Below are 24,776 nucleotides of genomic sequence, written 5' to 3' on the forward strand. Positions count from 1 at the left end.
TCATACTTGATGATTTGGAATACAATATAAACCCGTTTTTAGCATTTTGCCCATTCAGAGTTTGTTCTAGATTGTTTTCTATTTTACAATAAAGTATTTGGTTTTATCATATTCTGAGTTTCATAGCTGCTTGGCCCTTTCCTTAGTCGAAGAAATGTCTCGTGCATTCGTTAGAGGTGTATGGTGTATTTGCAAAGTAGAAGCAGATATTAAACTTGTAGGCTGTTTGTAAACAAATGCAAATGAGCACATTTGGAGAAGGTAGTCATTGATGAGCCTTGTAAAACTATAGTATTTGCTGCATGTTTTATTATTGTTTTTCCTATTTGTACTCTACTGACAATTTGCTGTCCTTATTACTAAATTTTCCTCAACAGTGCAAAACACTAAGCTTATTTTCATCTAAATATAGATCATAGGTTCCATATTTTATTTATATCAAGTCTCTTGGCTTTTTTATTGACGTTGTATTAAAGTGCAATCATTTTAGATGGAAATACGATGCATGATTATAAATAATTATTCTCAAGAATATTGTTTACAACTGAAAAATAAAGCTGCCTAGTTCTATCAGACACTTTGAGGAGAAGAAGCAGCTGTGTTGTGCCTTACTTTGAAATTTATGTAAACACGTGGTACTCGAACTCTGAAAATCCGCTGTCCATAGACAGCTCAGATAAATATCCATAAAAAGTATTTAAAAAAAGAAAAGTACTAATATGGCACATTCTGCTTTAAAAATTGCTATATGTCGATGAATGCAGCTTTATGTCAAAGTAGCATTGAATGAGGTAAAGAGGGCAACTGATATTAAAATATCCCTGTGACTACTGATTTTGACAGGAAACAACCCCTTTGTTTATTTACAATACAAAGTCTGCGCAAGCCTCGGCTTCTAGATGGAATGTGCTACACATATTTGTTTTATTGCCTACTCAAAATATTCGATAGCCATCCTGGAAAACCAAATATCGACGTAAATGAAACGGCAAAGAAACAAAACATTCATGGGGGATACTACGTGATACACACATATCTCTTTGTGGGCTGACTTTGGAAAGCATCCATCATTGTACTAACACAGCAACGGGTCACTTCAAATATTAATTGACAATGCCACAGAACAACAGAGAGTATGTATGTATGTATAGAGAAATGCAGATCCTCAGATCTGGAGATGGAGCATCAACAAAAAACTATCAATACCATACAGTAATGGATTTGTATAAGTTTAGTGCCTCCAATAAATCAGATAACCTGTGCTAGACAGTATTGAAATGAATGGAGAAGTTTGAATCCTGGATTACAATGATGCTCTTGTGGAGAGACACCACTACACCTAATCAGGTAAAAGCAGCTAGACAGCTTCCAAAAAGCGTCATTTCGACAGTGCAGGTAACTAGAGGAGAGTTGCTCTGTCTAGTCGGGCAGACGCGTTCATGAAACGCAGACAATGGGTTATTCAGTCCACAGGGTAAAGAAGCAAAAGCAACTACAATGTCGCATTTGAATAATGTGACTTGAGGGGGTGTGCTTTCATACGTATTGGCAGCAGATATATTCCCAGTTCCCTGGATGCTCAAAACACTTTACCACTTTAAAAACAATAGTGATATAAAGGATGCCACTGTCACCACGCAATAGACGTGTGGGCAGAAGGAGCAGTTTAAGTGCAGGTGAACAGGCACACGACTTCATGCATCCTATTAGGACCACCCATCCCTCTATGTACACCACTGGCTCTCACCCCCCTAATGCCTAATGCCCCGAAGGTAGAGGAAACATGAGGGTGAGTAAACATGAACAGCCATCCATGCACCTTCTGCACCAATATTTGTGAATATATCCGCTTCATTGTTTCAACATTTCCATACCACTGAATACTCTCCGAGGGGCATATTTACAAGCCCCTTGTGCCACCAGTCCGCCGGTGGCACAGAGTGTAGACCCATATCTACAAGGCCATGCAAAGCCACTGGGCGTGGCTTTTCATGCCCTCGTAGATATGATGTAAGGAACTCAGTGCAAGTTGCTGTGTTGCCTTACACTGCATCAGGCCGGAGGTCAATGGGCAGTGCAGTGGGTTTCCTCACACAACACCCATGGGTTTTGAGTCACTCCCAAACTTACAAGGACTTGTAAACCTGGGAATGCATCAAAACCATACGCCTCCTCAGGGGAAGCATAATGAAGAGAAACACCAGTGCAGCACCACTTTTCTTGCACCCCTTAGCACCCCCTACCCCCCAAAGTGTGCTCATAGCCCCTACCCCTACCTCATACCCCATACCCCCTACCCCCACAATGTGCCACACATGGAGCAGGGTAGGCGTCAATAGCTCCAGAATTCCTCATGCTATTGATGTACTCTGCAGGAATAGCGGCAACATTTTGGGGCTACTCCTGCAGAATAGATAGCGGCCCATTGTACTCAATGGCATGCTCCCTTTTAATGGCTGCTCTTAGTAGGCGTTAAAAGTGCCAAAAGAATTGCGCAAGGAAATCCCTTAGATTTCCTTGCACCATTTTATCGGTCCCCCCAATGGGGGAACGCCCCCCTTTGCATACATTATGCAAGGAATTAGGGTTATACAACCAGAAACTGGTCCATATCATTGCTTTCTTAAAGACCTGCTTCAGCATTTAACACACAACACCTAAACATTTGGAGCATCATTTAAGGATGGCAATTGAAGACAAAGACTGGCAAAAAAAACAGTAGGGCAATCAACTACACAAAGCTGTAGCAGACTTAGAAATAAGCACTGAACGACCAAAAGTGGGATTGACTTTGAAAGCCCTTTTTAAAATGTCACTTTAATCTGACAAAGGTAGGACAACTGCACTTTTGTTCTGTCTAGCAAGTCTTTCAGCATGTGCAATTCATACAACAAACTTACAGGACTATCAAAAAACCTCAACAAGTGGGCACATTAGACTCATATTATGCAAGTACAACTCCAGCTGCTCACTGTCAAAGAATACAGATATTGGACCAGACACACACACAAATATGATCACTGCAGACAGTGCACATTCCCTTCCTGCACAAAAACAAGTCTGCATGCAATGCGGACACCCTTGCCCAATGGTGCAAGGGTGCCTGCATTGGCGCTAGGCAGCCAATTGTGCTCCAGTTCAGAGGGAAAGGACAGGAATACGCCGCTGTTAAATACTTTGCATTCCTGCCCTTCCACATTGGCTTAAGGAAGCACAGCAAGAAACAAATTTGTACCTCCTCTGTTGCTGTTCAGGAATTAGAGAGGAATTAGAGAATCTTCTGAAATTGATCTGAAAAAGTTGCATTTCGACATTCAAGGATGTCCTGAGATATTGCTTAAATACTGTAGTCATCTCTGAGCTAACACACTTTGCGTTTTTTTCACTATCTATTTTAGAAAATTGAATGTGAATATCTGACTCCTGAACATTAAAGGCCTTGTTGAAACACAATCTTAGCCATTTGGTTTTAACATTTCTTATCCTCTTTTACAACTTTTCCTAAGTGTTTTTGGCTAGCAAGCATTTTCATTAACTGAACAGTAACATTAATTAATTCATTCATTGGTTAATTAGCACAGTGATCCACTCCTTTTCTAATGTAGCAGCAACCAGAGACATATTGCACATATCTCACTGATGTAAAATACTAAGGGTCATATTTGAGAGCCCTTGCGCTGCCTTAGCATATTTTTTTTTTACGCTAAGATGGCGCTAAAGTGACCTTTTCCCCACCGTTATATTTACAAAGTGGGGCAATGCATGCATTGCCCCACTTTGAAACCCCTTGTGCCACATTATGCATGCACCAGGCATAATATATGCAAAGGAGGCATTTCTGCACTTGGAGGCCTGCCAAAATGGCACAGTGAAATTCAAAAGATTAAATGACACCCCTATAGAAACCTATGGAGCTTGTTGTACTTTGCTACACTAGCATCAACATTTTTTACGCTGGTGTAGCAAAGCTCCACAATAGCACCAAAAACGTTGACGCTATTGTGCTAACAACCACCCTGGTGCGCAGTACTATAAATACGGCACACACATCATGTCATTAGGTGCCAGTAGGGCGATGCAGAAAAAGTGATGCATCAGCTCTGATGTACCACCTTTAAAAAAAAAAATGGGCCTAAGTGAAACTTTGTTCCATCACTTTCAAACACACCTGAAACATTGGCAGTTCTCTCGACCCACTTTTGACGGCTCACAATTGGCGAAGCAGATACTTTACTTGAAACCTGTAACAGTGCTACAAATCTGTCGAAAATATGAAAATTATATATCATGTCTCGTGGAACACAGATGAGTACAGATTTAGATAAGATAATGCGATAAAGCGTAAAATACTTCTCTAATGCATTTCCGAGGTCGCAAAAAAGTAATGGACGATTTTATCCCTCATTTGCTCGTTTGCAGGTGGAACCTACTAAAATTAGTGCTGAATAAATGGAAATCTTTCTAGGTTGCAAATAGAGCCTTAAGGTGCAACCACTCTTCTGTCTTTTTCAACATAACCTTGCTATGTCTCTCATCTATAGCTCATTAGAAACTATATCCCCATTTTCTATGGGGACGGCTTTTGTTTTGTACTTATACCTTAGCATCATTTAATTTGATCGAGCACGGTGTACAATGCTTTCTGAAGCAACATCTTAAATCATCATCGCTATAGCTTTAAACAAGCATTGGGATATACAAAAGTATTATTTTAAGTTTGCAGGGGGGTAGGCCAATATTTACTAACAGAGCGACTGAGTAACTGGTAGGGGAAGAAAAGCAACAGTGGAAAATGGGAATTGATGAGAAAGCAGTAGAGGAAGTGGAGGAGAGAAATGCGCACTGCAGAACGGGGGTACAATATAATGCAAGCAAGAGAGCTCAATAAAAATGCATATGTATTTCCACCTATTTCCCAGATTGTAAGGAGTGGAAGTTACAATGAATTCAAACAAAAAAAAAAGCTGTAAAACAGCTTAATTGGAGGGACAAATGCAGGAAGAGGGCGAAAGCCATCAAATTAGAATCAAGAAACCATGAGCCTGACATAAGAGGCCCTTGCACCACCTTAGTGCCACCGTAGCGTCATTTTTCTTATGCTAAGGCGGCGCTAAAGTGGCATTTCACATGCGTCATATTTACAATTTTCAGTGTAATTTTGGTTTAATTTGGATGTTGACTCTAATTAATTTAAGGATCATTTCAGCTTTAAAGACATGTGGCCCATTGGAAATTATTGGTAAGAACTTGACTCTAATTAATTTAAAGATCACCTCAGCAGAAAGCCTCACAAATTTTGCGTAAATCCTGCAGATGGCAAATGAGAGAGCAGAAAACATATTTCTTCAATAGGAGGGAAATGCTACCTTCAGCAGCGAATGCCAAAACAAAAACATATGCCTAGATAGTTGTATAGAGGAATGAAGTCCAACGTCCTGGAGCCTTAACCATGGGGCAGTTATAAGGGCCCCTAGCGCCTTTTTACTGCCACCATAGCATCATTTTTAGTACGCTAAGGTAGCTCTAAAGTGTAATTTTCCCCACGCTATATTTACGAGGTGATGTAATGCATGCATTGCACCACTTTGTATTCCCTTGAGCCACATTACGCCTGCACCAGGCATAATGTATGCAAGGGGGCACTCCTCCGTTTGGTGGGCTGAAAAAATGGCACAAGGAAATCTGAGAGATTTCCTTGCACCTTTTTTTCAACACTTTCAACACCTGCTCAGAGCAGGGGTTAAAAGGGGGCCTCCATTATTTATAGTGGGCCCCTATGAGCCCTCAGGAGTAGAGCCAAAATTTTGGCACTACACCTTCAGAGTACATCAATAGTGTCAAAACAAATGTCGCTATTGCTCCCTACCCTGCGCCATGCTGCGCCGTATTTTTAAATATGGCACTCACATGGTAGTGGGAGGAGGGTGCTAAGGGGTGCAAGGATAGTGGTGCTGCACTAGATGCAGCACCACTTTTCTTAAATCTGCCCCACTATTTTTTCAGCTTTGTTGAATTTCAGATTTTGTTTTTTGCTTTTTACCCATGTGCTGTTAAATTGTTCCATTCATTCGGTCCATGCATTTTATCCAAGGCACACTGTAACCCTGTGTAGGAAAGTACCTTCTTTTTGCCATGGTTTCCCCCATTTTCTGCCTGATGTCAGTGTGCTTGACTGTGTTCACTGGGCTCCTGCTAACGAGGATCCCAGTGATTATGCTCTCTCTCCTCTAAATTTTGTTGTTGCATGCTGGCAACCCAGTATTTCACCCAAAATTGGCATACTGGTGCCCCCTTATAGGTCCCTAGTGTATGGTACTTAGGTACCCATGGCATTGGGGCTCCAGTGGATCCCTCCGGGATGCAGCATATTTTTTGACACCCATAGGGAGCACATGCAAAGGCTTCTGCAGGACTACCATTGCATCCTGCGTGAAAGGCTGCATGCACCCTGTCACTGCCCTTTACACTGCACCATGTCACTTATAAGTCGCCCCTATAACAGACCCTCCAGACCTGAGGGCAGGGTGCAGAGTACCTGTATGTGTGGGAACCCCTGCACTAGCAGAAGTACCCCCACGACCTCCAGGACCATTTTCCCGGACTTCATGAGTGTGGGGACACCATTTTACACGTGTACTGGACATAGGCATGTTTGATAATAAACATGGTGGAATCATACCCCAATGTTTTTGCAAGCATTTGTTGTATGATTCTAGGCACTCTGGGGGATCCTTAGAGGACCCCCAGTATTGCCATTCCAGCCTTCTGAGGTTTTCCAGGTAGCTTCAGCTGCTGCCACCTCTCAGACAGGTTTATGCCCTCCTGTTGCTTGAGCAGCTCAAGCCCAGGAAGGCAGAATAAAGGATTTAAGGAAATAATTTGAAGGGCACATTTGGTGCCCTCCATGCATAATCCAGTTTACACCAGTTCATGGACCCCCCCAGTACCTGCTCTGGTACGAAACTGGGCAAAGGAAAGGGGAGTGACTACTCCCCTGTCCATCACCACCCCAGGGGTGGTGCTCAGAGTTCCTCCAGAAGGTCCCTGGGTTTTGCCATCTTGGATTCCAAGTTGGCAGGGAACTCCAGGAGCATCTGAGTGGCCAGTGGCAGCAGGTGATGTCAGAGCCCTCCCCTGATAGGTGCTTTCCAGTTTAGCTGACCAATACCCCTTTCAGGGGTATTTAGGGTCTCCTCTTTGGGCGGTTCTTCAGATTCAGATTGCAAGACTCCAGCAGGAATCCTCTGCTTCCTCTTCTTCACCTTCTCATCAGAGAAACTGCATCTGGACCCTCCAGGAACTCTACAAACTGCAACAAAGAAGCAAAGATGACTTCTGCAACCAATTGCAACTGTTTCCCAGTCGTGCATCCTCACAGGACAGCTTATCTTCAGACTGCACCAGAAGAATGAAGGAATCTCCCTTGGAGTGAAGGAGTCACTCTCCTGCTTCAGCAGGCACCTCACTGCAATGATGACTGGCTGCATGGATCCCCTCTCCTGATGAGCTGCGTGGATCCTGCATCACGGGTGGTGGACTGAAGTGGTTCCAACAGTCCTGACGTCCTACTGTCCAACTTTGGTGGAGGTAATAGCTTGCCTTCCCACGCAAGACAGTACCCCCATGCACTGCGTTTTTTGCAGTTGCCAAGGCTTGTTGGCATCCTTCCACAAAGTTCTTTGTGCACCGTGCAGCACCGGCCCCTGGCACTCTATCCTGTGATGCACATCTTCCTGAGGGGTTCTCCGGCGGTGTGGGAGCCTTTATTGTAGTGCTGCTTGGGCATCCTTTTGAAGCTCCTTTGTCCCCGTGTTGTGGGACTCCTTTGCACTCTGCCTGGTCTTATGTGGGCTCTCTGAGTTGTTGAAAGCCCCCTCTGGCTCCCCCTCCTGGGTAGAGTCCACCAGGTCCCTCCTGTGCCAGTGCAGCACCATTTTACGCTAACTGTGAGCTTTGAATGTTCTGAGGCTTGTTGGCAGACTCCAGCGATGCAAACCAGACTGCAATCTTCCATCTGGCGTGGGACATCATCTCCACCGACCGGGAACCCACATCCATTTTCTTGGGTGCAGTACAGGCTGTTGTTCTTCACCAGTGGTTCTTCTTTTGCTCCTGTTTTCCCAGGACTCTTCTGTGCTTCTTGGACTTGATCCCTTTCTTCCACAGGTCTTCAGGTCCAGGAATCCACTGTTAGTGCCTTGCAGTCTCTTCTGGTTCTTGCATAATCTTCTTTCTCATGTTGCTGTGTGTTCTAGAAAAGTTACTGTGTTTTACTCCTGCTTTCCTGGGCTCTGGGGTGGGTTCTATTACTTACTTTTGGTGTTTTCTAATACTCCCAGCATCCCTCTACACACTATACTTGCCTAGGTGGAAAACCAATGTTCGCATTCCAATTTCTTAGTATATCGTTTGTGTTCCTCCTGGGACCATTTCTAACTATTCTGATTTTCACTAGTTGTACTGTTTTCTAACTGTTTATATGCCTATTTTTGCATAGTAGTGTAAATAATTTGTGTATTACTTGCCTCCTAAGGGAGTATAGTCTCTGTGGTATTTTTGGCATTTGTGTCACCAAAATAAAGTACCTTTATTGTTGTAACACTGAGTGTTTTCTTTCATGTGTGTGAGTCCTGTGTGACTACAGTGGCATTGCATGATCTTTGCATGTCTCCTAGATAAGCCTTGGCTGCTCGGCTAGAGCTATCCCTAGAAATCCTGGCTTCTAGACACTGCCTACACTTCAGTAATAAGGCATACCTGGACCTGGTATAAGTACCTTAGGTACCCACTACAATCCAGACCAGCCTCCTACACCCTGATTTAGTCTGGTCTAAGATAACTCAAATCATCAGCCTATTGCATGATTTCAGTCTTTTGTGTTTTGATGCTAGGTGTAAAGGTTCTTTCTCTGCTAGTGTTGCTGCAATGTGAAATAACAGAGGAGCTATTATGCAGTCCTGTCTTAAGTTCGGTGTTTGTTGTGATGGGTTCTGTAACGTGGTCGCTGGTACCTGTTCAAACTTTAACCTATGCGTTTGTGTAGAGTGACCTGATAGGGTCAAGAAGTGGCTGCTGTATTCCCCGATTGGTCAGTTTTACTCAGAATGTGCTCGGGTCTTCCGTGATTAACGTCAATGCATACTCCTATTGCATGTGCACTGGCCTTACCTGCTTAAAAACAGCAGATGAAGGGCCTCCTTTGCAGATCTTTATAAAATCACCTTTTTTCCTCTGGGACTGGCAGTTTACTGCGTAAGTAGGAATATGGGGAAGAGGGGCACAGACAGAAGCACAGGAATAAAACTCGTAGGCACAAAGTGGCATATGTTAGAATTTAATGTCCACTCTGTCTTTGAAATGGGATTGCAGGTGCGAAGAGAGGTAGTGAGGGGGTGGTCGTGAAGTGAAGACCCCAAACAACATTTGCAGATCTTTTCACCTCTGAGCAACACAAATATCACATACGTTTCTAGGGTTAAACTTGCTGTGAATTCATGTAACACATAATTATGGAATTATGGAAAATAAAATGCTGTAGAATTTGTGTTTTACGTGCATATATCACCAACTGCGTAGACCGGGTTGGGCTCGGGTAGTTCAGACAGCGGTCACATGAGGTCTCTGGCAATGCTTGGGAAACTGATTGACTGACTTAGGGGCATATTTATACTCTGTTTGCGCCGGAATTGAGTTGTTTTTTTTGACGCAATTCCGATGCAAAACTAACTCCATATTTATACTTTGGCGTTAGACGCGTCTAGCGCCAAAGTCCATGGAGTTTGCGTCATTTTTTAGCGTGGACACCTACTTTGCGTTAATGATATGCAAGGTAGCCGTTCCCGTCTAAAATATTGACTCCGAGGCATGTGTGCCGTATTTACACTACCGGGCCAAATTCACGCCCGGGAGTGGGCGGGTCAAAAAAAATGACGTAAGGCCGCTTTTGCGCCGTTTTTTAGCGCCTGGTCAGGGCAGGCGTTAAGGGACCTGTGGGCTCGGAAGGAGCCCAGAGGTGCCCTCCCATGCCCCCAGGGACACCCCCTGTCACCCTTGCCCACCCCAGGAGGACGCCTAAGGATGGAGGGACCCATCCCAGGGACATTAAGGTAAGTTCAGGTAAGTGTTTTTTTATTTATTTTTTTGTGGCATAGGGGGGCCTGATTTGTGCCCCCCTACATGCCACTATGCCCAATGACCATGCCCAGGGGACAGAAGTCCCCTGGGCATGGCCATTGGGCAAGGGGGCATGACTCCTGTCTTTGCTAAGACAGGAGTCATTTCAATGGGGGTTGGGAGTCGAAAAAAATGCCTCAGCCTGACTTGCCCCATTTTTTGGCGCCCAAGCTCCATATCCCCCTACGCCGGCGCTGCCTGGTGTATGTCGTTTTTTTTTACTCACACCAGGCAGCGCCGGCGGCTAACGCCGGCTAACGTCATTGAATAAATACGGCGCCCGCATGGCGCTTCAGAATGGCGTTAGCCGGCGCTAATTTTTTTGACGCAAAACTGCGTTAGCGCAGTTTTGCGTCAAAAAGTATAAATATGGCCCTTAATGTTTTAGGTGCAATTTGCATGAAAGCTACATTTTGAGTCCACTAAAAATGAGATAAAATGGGTAAATTCGCGAAATTAAAATGCACTTTTTATTGCTTTATATGCTATAGAATCACACCTTTCATTTTCCGTGCAATGCTGAAGAGGTATGTCGTTCTTAATTAAATTAGTTGACTTCTATTCCATGCTTTGTGCTGCATTGTTGCTCTGCATAAAGATAGGTACCTCTTCTCAGAGTTGAGTACTATGTATTGCCTTTGCTATGTTGGGCAGTCAAATCAAATATTGCACAGTCACTGTTATCCTATTTCTAAGTAATAGGTGTCTAAGTCAAACTGTAACAAAACATCTCTTTCTTTGGAATTTGAACCAGTTCTTTTTCTCTGTTACATGTTATGATGGTCAGGATTGGCTACCAGAGGCGACCGTGGCCATGTCCAAATTTGTCTTATATAATGAGCTGTCAAAGATGAAATGGGTTTTTACATAACAAGCCACTAGACATCTTTGTTCCTCATTGGCCGAGTTTTTAATCAGTCATTATGCCACGTAAGTTGTGCAAAACTAAGAGGGACTTTTCCTTTCCTTTTACTTCTCTGTGTTTGTGTGGTTGTGGCCTGAACCCATCCCATGTGGGGCTACTAGAGAGCTGAGATCAGTCAGCTAGGGAGTTGGTCAGGGACTTTTGAACAGTTCATAATCCCACACTGACCTTCTCTCCTCAATAATTGTTTGCACACCAGCAGACTCAGAATGGGAAAGTGTAAAACTCCAACCGGCACAGGCGACTATTTTTAACAGCACATTGGATAGCTTTCTGCAGTGGGTGTATTGAACTACGAAACTCAAACAGCTGATGGACGACGATCACTACTCTCCCCCTTCATGTGCCCCCTAATACTTCTTTCACTGCACGCTTCGAACAATATGGGGAAGCATCAAGTCAATTACAGCATACTGATATTAGCAAATCCCCACAGGTCCTCCCAAACCTGGAGCCCACCGTTTCCCTAGAGCCTATAATGGAAATTGCCCTACCTGCTTGCAACGATGCCAAAGGAAACAAGCAGATACCTTAACCAAGGCTAATCACCCTTGGACAGTGGCACAATACATACAGGAGTCCCCAGGGAGCTGGATTTAGGCCAACATCGAGGACCTACTGGAGAATTTTATTGGGAGGGTCACGATAGAGCTAAACAAACGATTACAGCCGCCTGCGATGTCTACAACAATGCCCATCACTTTCCGTCTTACTGTGCCACATCCCCATAGTGCTTTGATAGGCATTCCTCCAAATGGTAGGAGTGGTGAGCATTTAGAACAGCAGACTGAAATTACGAACAATGTTAATTCTTCTGCATCCCTCGGAAGTGAGCCATAGGGGGCTAGACAGCTATATTGGCAGTAGTGCACTGACAGAAGGACTTGAGAAGGCACAAATCATATGGTTGAAATATGTTATAGGGGCAAAATGAGAGCTGGCTCCAACAGCCCATTAATTCGAACTGACTACACTGCAATTAATCTCCTGGAGCATGGTCCCTAGTGGCGGTAACAGCTAATGTACCAGGTTTGCCATCCAGCACTGCAAAATATTTTGTGCAATTGAAACATACGGTTTTCCATTGGTTGTACTTGCATGCAAATTTCCCTTACCAATTGGCATCTACTATACTTATGGTGAGTAGGGTGGGGTGGGTAAGCCGATTGTGCAAACAATTCCCGGGGGGGCTGTGTAATCATTATCTTCAGCTCTACTTTTATTGTCCACAAATAGTTTCGGAACTTGTAAACCCAGGAGCAATATGCCATTTTGTCTGGTTCTATGCACACTAAGCTCTGTTTACCCCTCTACACGCACTGAACTGATTCCTACATCATTTCAAAGAACCAAACGGTTTTCTCCCAGAACTGACCATGGAGTAGCTACTGTAAGGTGTCCTTCCATGCAGAAGTAAAGGTGTTCACCCCTGCCCGAGAATTATGGAGTCCTCAAAGCCGGCCAGTATACCCCATCGCCCCTCTATGCTATAACCAGCCATCTAAGACACAGTGCCCACTTCCCTCAGCATATGTTGGTTACGATTCATCTAGTGGAATTTCAGAGGTGCCATTGTTCATCCCACAAGCATTCAACAAACCTACATATGAACCTACAGTGCCATGCCACTGCGTGTTGCAGGCATGCGATCTCGGTAGGTTGGAGGAACAAAATTTGGGGTTAGTGCCAGAAGGGAATTTTTCTCCCCCTAGTTATACACAAGCTATCCCCCTGTGATAGGAGGTCCTTCTTTGGTGTCACCACTGAGAGAAATGCACCAATGCTCCAAGAAATCATCAACTACTTCTTTGTTGACCTCTCCAGGTACCGTGGTAGATATCTTGAATTGGAACGCTACGTGGATTGGGTAGAAATTGAATAATCCAGTATGGGGGCAACTTATAGATAAACATAAAATATGCCTGTTTCAAGAAACTTGGGCTATAGATCCAATACATAGGAACCGATTCAAAGGTTGTTGGATCTTCGGCCTACTCGTATGGACAATTGTTACACTTCTTTGCACTGTAACTCAGCTTACTTTAGGATCTGGTGATAGTCAAGGGCTTGTCCATTCTCTAGTTAAAGGCGTTTGCATATTGTTAATACATCAGAAGCGTGGGGAAATGCAGTGTGTCAGCTACATTGCACATACTGGAAAACCTTCTTATAGGTCCCAAAGGACCCCATCATGCAATCATCATGGGAGACTTCAATCTCACCTTGAGCCAAATTGTATTGTTCTGGATATATCCCCCAAGTAAGATCAGATCTGTGGTATCATGGAGCTGAAAGCTCCACGTAGACGCTACTTATTCAGAGCAGCTTTGTAGGTAGTGGATATTACCCTGGCACATGGGCTCCACATGTGTAATGGCCGTTCGCTATCAGATGCCAATCTTGTTCCAACATTTAGGCATGGGTCATCCAAAAGCCACATTGACTACTGTTAGAAATTGGGTCTATAGCTGGTAGAGGTATGCACCCTGTCCAAGGAGGGACCACAATCCTAGTCAGAGTAAGTCACAACACAACCTAAATTATCATGTGCTCACCCTCAGGTACCTTGACACAGAGCAGACAAGCTTAACTTAAAAGGCAATGTGTAAAGTATTTGTGCAATAACTCATACAGTAACACAGTGAAAACACCAGTAAAAGTACTCAACACCAGTTTAGAAAAAAAGAAAATATTTATCTGAAGGACACAAGGCTAAAATCAAAAAAGGGCAATATACACAGGTGAAGATATCACTTTTGTGGAGGCTTAGAGGTTTGATAGAAATCAATGGTTGTATCCCTTTAGCACAGAGTACCTGAGCTGCATCTAGAGCAAAGATGGTGCTGGCCACAGGGGAGGTAAGGTGCCAGAAAGCAAAGCGATGCTTCGATTCCTAACTGTGCAGAGGAGGTGATGTGTCGATTCTTCCCATGTGGATGAGGCCATGCTTCGGTTCCTTACTGGCAGAGGAGGTGATGCGTCAATTCTTTCTTCACAGGAAAGGCAATGCATCAATTTCCAGACATACAACCTTGGTTCCTCACTGCAGTGCGGTGTTGATGATAAATTGAGGCCCGGGGACGATGCATGGAAAATCCAGATACACTGTGATGATGGAACCATGGTGATACAGGAGCTGCATCAATTCGGCAGGCATTGCTCCAATTTTTCCGCAAGCCAGAGGTTGTGTCAATTTTTCCTGTGTGGCATGTTGAAGTATCAATTTTCTCTTTTAGGTGAAGTCTTTGATGGCACTAAGACTTCTTAACAGGAGTCAGGCTGACAAGCCCTTTGAGGGTACTTGTGGTGGGAAGGAAACGTCCTTTCAGCAGAGTCAGGAAGTAGCAGGCAGCAGGGCAGTAAGCAGAAAAGCAGAGCTTCCAGAGAAGCAGTCCAGTTGAGTCCTTTGGGCAGAACTGCAGTCCTTCTGACAGAGTCCATTTGTAGGTCCATAAGTGACTGACTTTAGAAGACCCATCAGTGTGCAGATGAATACATGTGCAGCTGAGTGTCTTGTGTTTATGGCTGCTTATGGCTGTCTGGGTGAAATGCACAAGGGGAGCTGTCAACCAGCACAGTCCAGATGTGGATTGGAGGCGGGCTGTAAGGCACAAAGAGCAGTCTAAGTGCACTGAAATGCCTACGCCTAAATGTGGCATTTGTAAAATAGTAATAATGTTAAATCCAATTCAACAGTAATGAGGATTTCTCACAACCATTCCAACCATACTAAACATGACAATGCCACTACTCTCAGATCAGAAGTTATCACTTAAATGTATATAAGGGAATTTCCAATGCTGGTCTATTATTAAAAATGACTTTGGGAGTTTTTCAAGACCAGGACATGTAAAACTTACAAGTACAAACAGCCTATTTGCCTGGCTCACCCTATTCTAAATACGTTTTTGTTGAACTACTTTCGAAGTTGCTGATGCATTTTGGCTTAAGTAAGTACGACCTCATCAAAACACAAGAAGACAAGGAATGCTCCTTAGTCTAGTCTCCTGTTACTATTTCGGAAGAATCAGATCCACAAGATCAGTCAAAGTGCATTGAGAAATTCAGTGTCGAACTGGAACAGAAAATAGGCAGGGATATCAAAATAAAAGTGGCCCCATCAGTAAATTTGATAACATCTCCTTCCACTGTATTGTTAAGGCTCATACCCAGCAAACAGTGGCACCACAGACAAACCATGCTGGCCTAAAGAGCACCAGAAAAAGGCTGAAGGAGTCAAGGTTGGTAAGAACAAGATTCATGTTTTTCAGGTTCTTTTAAACCATTATTCAACACCTTATGACTTTTATTCTGCAGATGAATTTGCAGTAATTGAAGTACTGCTTGAGGTGCTTCATGTCGCTGGTACTTTCTGTTGATGCAGTACCAGTATCTGTGCGATGGTAAGTGATTATCACAATATGGCTCAAATTGGCTTTGGATTACTGCCATCAATTCGATGTATGGTCAGGGATTGGCATGTAGGACCAATGGCAAAGGCTGAGGTGGCAGAGGTTGGGAGTGTAGCAGCAAGAGACTGTTTTACATTGGATAGTGTACAGTCTAAGCAAATGGAGAGTAACAGAAAGGAATAAGATACTGCTCTGATTTGTGGGCTCTCTTTCAAGACTAAAAGTGCAGTGCCATTGGACGAGATGTTGTTCCAGGAGTTCGATGCAGCAGCAAGTTATGATATGTTGTCTTAGGTGATGTGCAATGGAAAGGGTGAGGCTATTGTTACAAAAAAATGCACTGTGTGTGGACTTTGGTGTCCATATCTAAGCCCAGTGACAATTGCTAAGAATGGGGTCCCTTACAATGCTCTTTATTGCTTGTTCTCCCCTTGCCCACTAAAGCATGCTACTAAGTCCTTTGACACATGCATTGAATAGGGCTACTGAGTCACTCTTTGTAGGTCCACTGCTGAAGGCAATGAATTGGGTCACTGCTACCCATTATTAGGCCCTTTGATGCATGCTCTGTTTGGGGCTACTGCTATCTTTTGGAAGACCGAACGATGCATGCACTCTCTGAAACCATGAATGCTTTCTAATAGACCCACTAATATCTGTTACTAGAACCATTCTTGCATGTGTTGTTTGAGGCCACTGATGCTCATTACTAGGACAATCGATTGATGCACAGAGTTTTTCACTAGGCTTGGAATTGCAGTGTCTTTCATTTCCATTTCATCCCTCACAAAAACAATGCAAATAATTGCGATCAATTGAATCTACTAATGCTTCTTTGATCAGCTTCTACACAATACATCAACCCAGTATTCAGTTAAAGGCATAGATACCATGTAAAGCATTATAGAGTTTTTTCAGTTGAATAAAAGTTTGTAAACATTTCTGCAACTGATTCTTGTATTGCATATTTGAAAAAAAATCAAGCGATCATGTCACAGATTTTTACATTTTGGAACCAGAACACTACCTGCGCGGCTTCATTATTATCTGTGCTCGTATGTCCTATCATGTACAGGGTGATATAAATCAGAATAACATCATAAGACAAATACAACCTCTCTCTTTGTCATAACTCCCCATTATTACAAAAGTGCAAGCCAACCATTCAGTTACGTTATCATTGCAAATTGCACAAAGTAAATGAGCAGCAAAGCATCATTTTCAGTTTCCCGTTTAGGGACTTAGGGCCAGATGTACCAAAGGGTTTTACCCATTCTGTGTCTATGGGACAATTCGTTGGTACATACGGCCCTTAGTGGCAGATGTACGAAAGTTCCATTTACAAACAGTGGTTGCAAAATATGCACTGACTTTTCGCTAATGGAACAGAAGTTACCAAACTGTCCTATGTGTTAATAGGTCGATTCACAACATTCCCATTCAGAGTGAGTCACAATCCAATCTTAGTATTCAATCACAAAGTATGATTAGTACATACTAAAAAGCCATTTAGTGGCTGCATACCCTGTTATTCTGCAAACCTGCCTGGGTTGCACCGCCTATAGATGTTCATGCATCTGGCCATTAACTCTGCATGCTAACCACTGTATGTAATATACCATTGGGCTTCTTTTTACTCTGAGCTTCTTGTACTAGATTCCAGTGACTCTGCTTAACATCCACTTCATATAAGCAATCTCTTATACTCCCACTAGGATACTATGGGCCTCATTCTGACCCTGGCGGACGGCAGAGGCCGTCCGCCAGGGTACCGCCGCTGAATGACCGCACCGCGGTCAAAAGACCGCGGCGGCCATTCAGACATTTCCTCTGGGCCGGCGGGCGCTCTCCAAAAGAGCGCCCGCCGGCCCAGAGGAAATGCCCCTGCAACGGGGACGCCGGCTCAGAATTGAGCCGGCGTAGTTGCAGGGGTGCGACGGGTGCAGTTGCACCCGTCGCGTATTTCAGTGTCTGCTTAGCAGACACTGAAATACTTTTCGGGGCCCTCTTACGGGGGCCCCTGCCGTGCCCATGCCATTGGCATGGGCACGGCAGGGGCCCCCAGGGGCCCCGCGGCACCCCCTACCGCCATCCTGTTCCTGGCGGGCGAACCGCCAGGAACAGGATGGCGGTAGGGGGTGTCAGAATCCCCTATGGCGGCGCAGCAAGCTGCGCCGCCATAGGGGATTCTAAGGGCAGCGGTAAACCGGCGGGAGACCGCCGGTTTGCCTCTTCTGACCGCGGCCGAACCGCCGTGGTCAGAATGCCCTGCGGGGCACCGCCGGCCTGTCGGCGGTGCTCCCGCCGACCCTGGCCCCGGCGGTCTTAGACCGCCGGGGTCAGAATGACCCCCTATATATCCTCACCTGCAGGTTTACTATCTTGTATAAGTGCACACTTACACATTTCATGAGATCATAAATCGTTCCGTGGTTGTAAATTTCCAGAGGTGTGAAAGGATTCCTAATTACATATAATCAGAAGCAGCTCTACATGTGTCAGTGTGCACAGTTTGAAGTTTGTCTCGAAAAAATGCCTTCACACTGGTGTTGTTATACTTTTATATATTTTTTCTATGTGATAAAAACGCCCCTCCATGAAGAAATTTTTTTCCTGCACTTTCATAAATCTTTTGATGTTCACATTCCAGCACTGGAAGTAAACTTTGTTCCTGTCCTTGACAGGAGTAAAACCCCGCAGGCTCTTGAATTTGAGGGATTTTCCAAACTTCCCATGCCATTGCAACCCTGAATCTTAACCTTGATAGGTCACTTAACCAAGCATATTGTCCCTCCATATTGGGGTAACAACAATCTATAAGTGCAAATTTACTCTATAAATAAGGCATGTGTTTGTAGCTCTAACGTTTTATAATGGTAATTTGAAATTAGAGGCACACAAGTTTTTGTGAATCAGGCCCATATAATTGTGAAAAGGGACCTCTGAACCATTACTAATTTAAGTACAAAACAGTGCAGTCACATTGTGGTATTTAGATGAAAAGGCATGTATTCAACATTAGCTGAAATCTTAAGTACCTGTACCAATTTTCGAGACTTCTAATCAGAAATGGTAGCAATATAAGCTCAGTCATACAAAGAGTATAACATAACATTATGATTGGTGACCTTAAATAATAATATAGGTAAAACGGATTAATTCCCAGTCTATCAAAAGATGCAGAAGTTAAGTGATTGGCAAATTCAGCCACTAATAATTATCGTAAAACTTCCCACACTATTAGAAAGCCTTTGTTTACATGGTAAAAACATGCTGTTAACTCAGAGGACTGTCACGTGGTTCCCAAAATATAAAATGCAAAGAAAAGCGAACCCCAAATGCCAAAGCACTAACCTATCAACAGACGTACACGCAAGTCACTACACAATTCCAATAAGCAAACAGATGGTATTCTTACTAACATTGTTTAAAATCCCAACACACAAATTCTGTATAGACGACATGTCCAATGTCCATTCCCTATTAATCTGGAGAAGACATTACATCTTAGACCACACTGACAAGTGTATCTCCTGATTTGTTCACTGTATGACGCTACTAACATTTTCCTGAATTGATTAATCAGTGCTTATTTTGTTTAGCTCTTGATTTTACAGTTTACATTTCCCATCGTAGAATTTGGTGAGTTCAGGGGACAATCTTTTGGTAGTTACTAGATTTGTCACATCTATAACACAGACGTCTTTGCAATGGTAACTGAAGAAGAAAAATGTGGAGGTTTCATGCTTGCTTTGTTAAACGTCATCGATGTTAGAGCAAGCCAAATCATGAACGCGTGTGCTGACACAGACAAGAGTTTTTCAAAGAGATTGCATAGTCTAAAGTGGATAAGCTGCAGAGAGTACAACTTAGAAAGAGATCTGAACGCCTTGCAGGACAGCCATCAACATGGCATTTTTTTTCAAATGACACCTGATGCAGTCTGGTCTCCCGAAAGAAGCCTTCCAGTGTTCGTTAAGATCGCAGGACTCATGGGACTGCGGGCACACGTCCATGAGCCCAGATGTAAGATCAACTTAGCTGGTGGCTCTGCCTCTCTCCAGTATGATTAACTGTTCTATTCCTTATATTTATTTTCCCCAGTGCTACTGACTGTATCTCATATTTTACTTCTCCTGTGGAGCCTTTCCTGTTTTTCCAGAGCCCTGGTAGAGTATCACCAGACAGAGAATGTGACTAAGGGCCTGATTCTAACTTTGGAGGACGGTGTTAAACCGTCCCAAAAGTGGCGGATATACCACCTACCGTATTACGAGTCCATTATATCCTATGGAACTCGTAATACGGTGGGTGGTATATCCGCCACTTTTGGGATGGTTTAACACCGTCCTCCAAAGTTAGAATCAGGCCCTATGTCTTGCCCTGCCTGTTTCTCTCATAAAGAGAATTAAGGAATGTAGGGTGACTTGGCGTAGGCCGGGTGGGGGCCTTAAGTGATTGGTAAATTCAGCCCAGCAGGAAGGCATACTATACGTCTGGATTGTCCTGTCCTCCCTTCACCATATGAGAAATCTATGGTCATGAATATTTAGTGAAGGGGGTGTGTTTGAACCATAAATCAACCATCATGGTGTCACTGAATGCGGCAATAGTTCTCCAAAGACTAGAATTTTCTAAATTGCCTGCCCTGAGGGGAAGCAGTTTGAGACTTGTTGGCCGACGAAGATGTGGGCTGCTTGCTCACTCTTAATAAAAAGGAAAAATGATTTGGGCATATATTATAATAGAGAAAATAACAAACTTTTTCATTCATTAATTGTGCAGATATCTATGTGTAAAATGAAACCTAGAGCACCTAGAACTAAATTCCCTTTTCCACGTTTTACTATTGTGTTAATTTTGTTCTGAAACTCTCGTGGAGACTGCTGGGGCACAGCTAGAAATTACTTCTCACGTAAAACGCTCTAAAACTCATTGGGTCTTGTTAACACAATAGCATTTGCAAATAAGTAAATAAACATCGTTTCACAGAAGCTCTGTGATAATCTAAAACAGGAGCTGAGAGACTGGAACCCTCCTCTTGATTCATGGTTCAAGATAGTATCAATATCTTACTGAATAGTTCCAATCCTGAGCGTGACATCTAGTAGTTCAGGGATATATCTAAAATATATGAAAAACTATGGTCACTTTTTCTGGACATGTGCTGCTACTCACGCTCAAGTTACTTTTGTACCCCTTTTCAGCATAAGAAATTGTCAATTTCGATTTATTGCGTTGATCTTGCCTTGTGCAGGCCTCCATTTCTTTTCCATGTCACTATTTCATATCTATTCCTGTACCGACAATAAATAACATCAAAATATATTTAATAGATTGGGTGCTAAATATGTTCTGTCATGGGCAATTGAACTGACTGCACTATTACATGGACACAGATATTTTTTGTTTGTATGTGTTTTCTCTATTAAAAAGAGTTAGGTCGTTTACTTAGGAGCATAAGTTATTTAAAAGTGCTCCATAGAAAGAAGCACAAAAACAGTGGGCCACGCAGCTGTCACCAGAAATCAAAGAAAAGCTGAAAAACAATTGAAATAAAATTACATAAAGACTATTTCATGAGCTCAAGTTAATTGATACTCAATAAACATAATAAGCCATCCAAGGGTTTACTAAAGCATTTAAAAATCATTGTCACTTTAGAGGCCTGCATACAGGATGACTTTCTGCACATACCATCCAATGAGCTGCAGATATTGTTCTAAGCTTGCAGACCATATTTTTAAGTAAAAGTCAGCTGACGATTTGTGAACGTCCTCCTCTGATGATGATTATATTTAATGGTAAACTGTGCTTAAAGAGATCTTCAGGGACCATAACCTTAACTTGCCAACAACAAAAGCCAAAGACCCATTGAAGTGAAATCTTCTCAAATGTTAACACTGATTAAGGTATCTTTTTCCAGCTTGAACTCCATTACTTTTTTTTCTAATTTATCATAAAATTTTAAGGAAGCAGATTCTGCTAAGCATTATAGGTCTCAGCCTGTACCTTTTAATTGAAATGACAAACCTTATCATGCTCGCTCTGGTGATCTTCAAAGTACAGAAAAATTAATAGTTCTCGATGAAGGTTTGGCTTCTAGCCATTCCCTTTCTTCTGGTTCTGATGGCAAAGCCAGAGAGTATTTATATATAAACCAAGCCGTTTCCTCCAACCCGCACAGATCTTTTTAATTTTATCCTCAGCCTTGCTTGTAAAAGTGTCACTGTTAATTGATAAATGTTGATTAGATATCGGGACGCTGTCTGTGGAAATAAAATGAAAAGTGACTTTAGCATTTTTCATATTTTGAAATTAGATCAACCAACTTCTCACACTGGAATTCCATATCCCGTTATTTAGTGCCCAGCCTTAAATATCTAAGAGCACGGCAAGTTAATCTGCTAGTCCGACTCCTCCGCTTCTATGCAATTCCCTTCTGTGCCTGAGTTTAACCTTAAAGTTATCATTCTATAGGCGTAAGAAGTTCTCTGCTTTCTAGGAGTTAATATAATTATAATGCTCTGCACTTCTTTCGTCGTATTCTTGCCTCAAACCTTGAGTTTTACTTATGTTCTTCTACGATATTAAAAATCAAATGTGGAGTTGGAATTTAATTTATATCTCTTTGTTTTCATTGACATTGATAAAAATCGTATATAGTGCGTGCAATTCAAAACATATTTTGAAAACAATGTTTTTCAGGGTGGGTTTCCCAGTAAACACTTTCAATTTCAGTTATAGCCATGAGACGCATGGGACTGAATTAAATTTCGTATGGGTACATTTAATAACTTAAAAGCAGCAGGGATCACAAAAATTGTCAATTAAGTCATGACTGTATTTGTCTTCGTTCACTGCTTCGCTCTGGTGCGTGTTTGAATTCTGCACCATTTTTTCGGATGGTCAGACGGTCCATTTGATCAAGAAACCAGAATGACTTAGACCCATATTTAAACTTTTTCACGCAAAACTGCGCTAACGCAGTTTTGCCTGAAAATTTTTACCACCAGCTAGCGCCATTCCAAGCGCCAGTCAGGCACCATATTTAAGGAATGGCACGAGCCGGTGCTAAGAGTGAGCTGATGTCAGTGAAAATTACGTTAGCTGGGTAGGGGTGGTGGTATGGGGGAAGGGGGTTTTGTACTGAAACATGGCGTTAGGCTGGTTAGAGTAAAAAAAATGACTCTAACCTGCCTAGCACCATATCTCAATGCAAATCCTACCATACCACATGACTCCTGTAATAGACAAGACAGGAGTCATGCCCACCACCCCAATGGCCAGCACAGGGGGCAAGGGTCCCCTGGACATGGCCCTTGCACCTGGTGCAATGTAGGGGGCCCATTTCAGGGCCTCCAATGGCACTTTTAAAAATTAAACCAAATACTTACCTTTACTTACCTATACGTACCTCTGGTGTGGGTGGGGTTGTCCCTGGGGTTTGGGTGGGCATCTGTGGGCTCTTTCCATGGTATTCCTCCATGGAAATCGGCCCACAGGTCCCCTAATGCCTGCCCTAACCCAGGCGTTAAATAATCGCGCTAAGCAGGCCTGGTGCCATTATTTAGGTCTGCCTCCCTCCTGTGCACCATTTTTGCACGTGAGGATAAATAAGGTGCTAGGGCCTTAGAGTAATTTTTTGCCCTGGAATGCCGACCTTGCATCTCATTGACACAAGGTAGTTTACTGCTAGAAAAAAATGACTTTAACTCCAATATTTTGACGTTAGACTAGTCTAGCGTCAAAATCTAAATATGGAGTTAGGTTTGCGCTGAATTACCTTGAAAAAAATTACGCTAATTCAGCACAAACATTATAAATCTGAGCACTGATGTTTAGTGAGACAGTCACTTATATCAAGAAGATTCAATGTGTACACTTCCTACTGTATTTATCAAGTATCTTTTACAATAAATGAATGCGTGTAGTTAATAATCTGTTAATCATATTATTATATTGACAGGAATACACCATAGACATCTTCTTTGCGCAGACGTGGTACGACAGACGACTTCGTTTTAACAGCTCCCTCAAAGCTCTGACGCTGAACAGTAACATGGTGAGCAGAATTTGGATCCCGGACACCTTTTTCAGGAACTCCAAAAGAGCTGACTCACATTGGATTACAACACCTAACCAGCTACTCCGAATCTGGAACGATGGCAAAGTGCTTTACACGCTGAGGTAAACCTGGTGTTGACAGTGCTTTTCTTTTGTCTCACCTTCAATCAATCATTCAGGGATTTGTAAAGCGCAATACGCACCCGTGAGGGTCTGAAGGCGCTTTACATTGAGTGAAAACTCAATGCCAGAGCTTACTCGTTGAAGCAGAAAATTTCAATTAGACATCAAAGGGCTGTGGGCGTTTAGAACCCCTCCGCCATTTTGTTTTCTGGGTATTAGATCGAAAGAAACTCTCTTAATTTTACATTATTTCGGTGATATTTTTGAGGGACCAATGAAAGGTTCAGTCCTGATTTTGAAAGTCGATGTTTGTGAATTTCTTTCCTGTTAAATGACCAGTAGTCTTTAAGAAGGTGTCAAAATTGTTGGCCAATCAGAAAGGGACCGTGACATTCTGTATGAATTTTCAGTTTTAGTTTCTTGACAAAATCGTTTTAATTAAACATGAAATTGGTCACAAAATGTAGATGTGTCATAAACATTTTTTGGTTAGGGAGGTTTTGGCATCTAGAGTATTCGGTCTGCCGTCAGTTAGGATGGTAAAAGCCATTACACTGCACACACTATTTAGGGTGAATGGTGTAAAGTCTTTTTTCTGTCGTTTTGCTGCAATGAAAATTGTGAGGAGGAACAGAGAATAAACATAATGACCCTCCCACCCTGGGAGAAAACTTTCAGTGTATGGTTTTCATTGCTTTTCTGAAACAAATTCCTGCTTTGTGACTTTGTTTCAGAAAAAAGAAAAACATTTGAAAAGTATGGTTAATGTCTGTCAAAACCGATGGTGGCAACCTACCAAAAATGCCTGAAAATTGAAAGGAACTGCTATGATGGGGGTTCCTTTCAATGCACACCAAAGACCACTGGGCCAGCACTCACCTCTAGATTTATGATCATTAGTCTGTCAGGATGTCTGAGTAATGGCCTTACTTCGATGGCCCTTTTTCTGTGAGCAGTTGAAAGAGGTTTTCTATCAATGTAGCCAGCTGGGCCTCAATGGAAAAATTATAGTCCACCTAATTCTAAATGAAGCAGGTTGACCAAAGGTTTGTTGAACAGGGTACGTTTGCAAAGGA

At 42.9% G+C, this 24,776-nt stretch overlaps 1 protein-coding gene across 2 annotated transcripts in view; it reads left to right on the forward strand.

Annotated features, from left to right (window-relative positions):
• The window catches only part of LOC138265768 (gamma-aminobutyric acid receptor subunit gamma-4), a 1,864,369-nt gene that overhangs the window by 949,165 nt on the left and 890,428 nt on the right, over positions 1–24,776 (forward strand). For both annotated transcript variants that reach the window (XM_069213790.1, XM_069213798.1), the window contains exon 4: positions 23,480–23,700. In XM_069213790.1, coding sequence (XP_069069891.1) covers positions 23,480–23,700 — 221 coding nt within the window. The remainder of the gene's footprint in view (positions 1–23,479; positions 23,701–24,776) is intronic.

Source organism: Pleurodeles waltl, chromosome 2_1 (genome assembly GCF_031143425.1).
Source record: "Pleurodeles waltl isolate 20211129_DDA chromosome 2_1, aPleWal1.hap1.20221129, whole genome shotgun sequence".
NCBI classification, from domain to species: Eukaryota; Metazoa; Chordata; class Amphibia; order Caudata; family Salamandridae; genus Pleurodeles; species Pleurodeles waltl.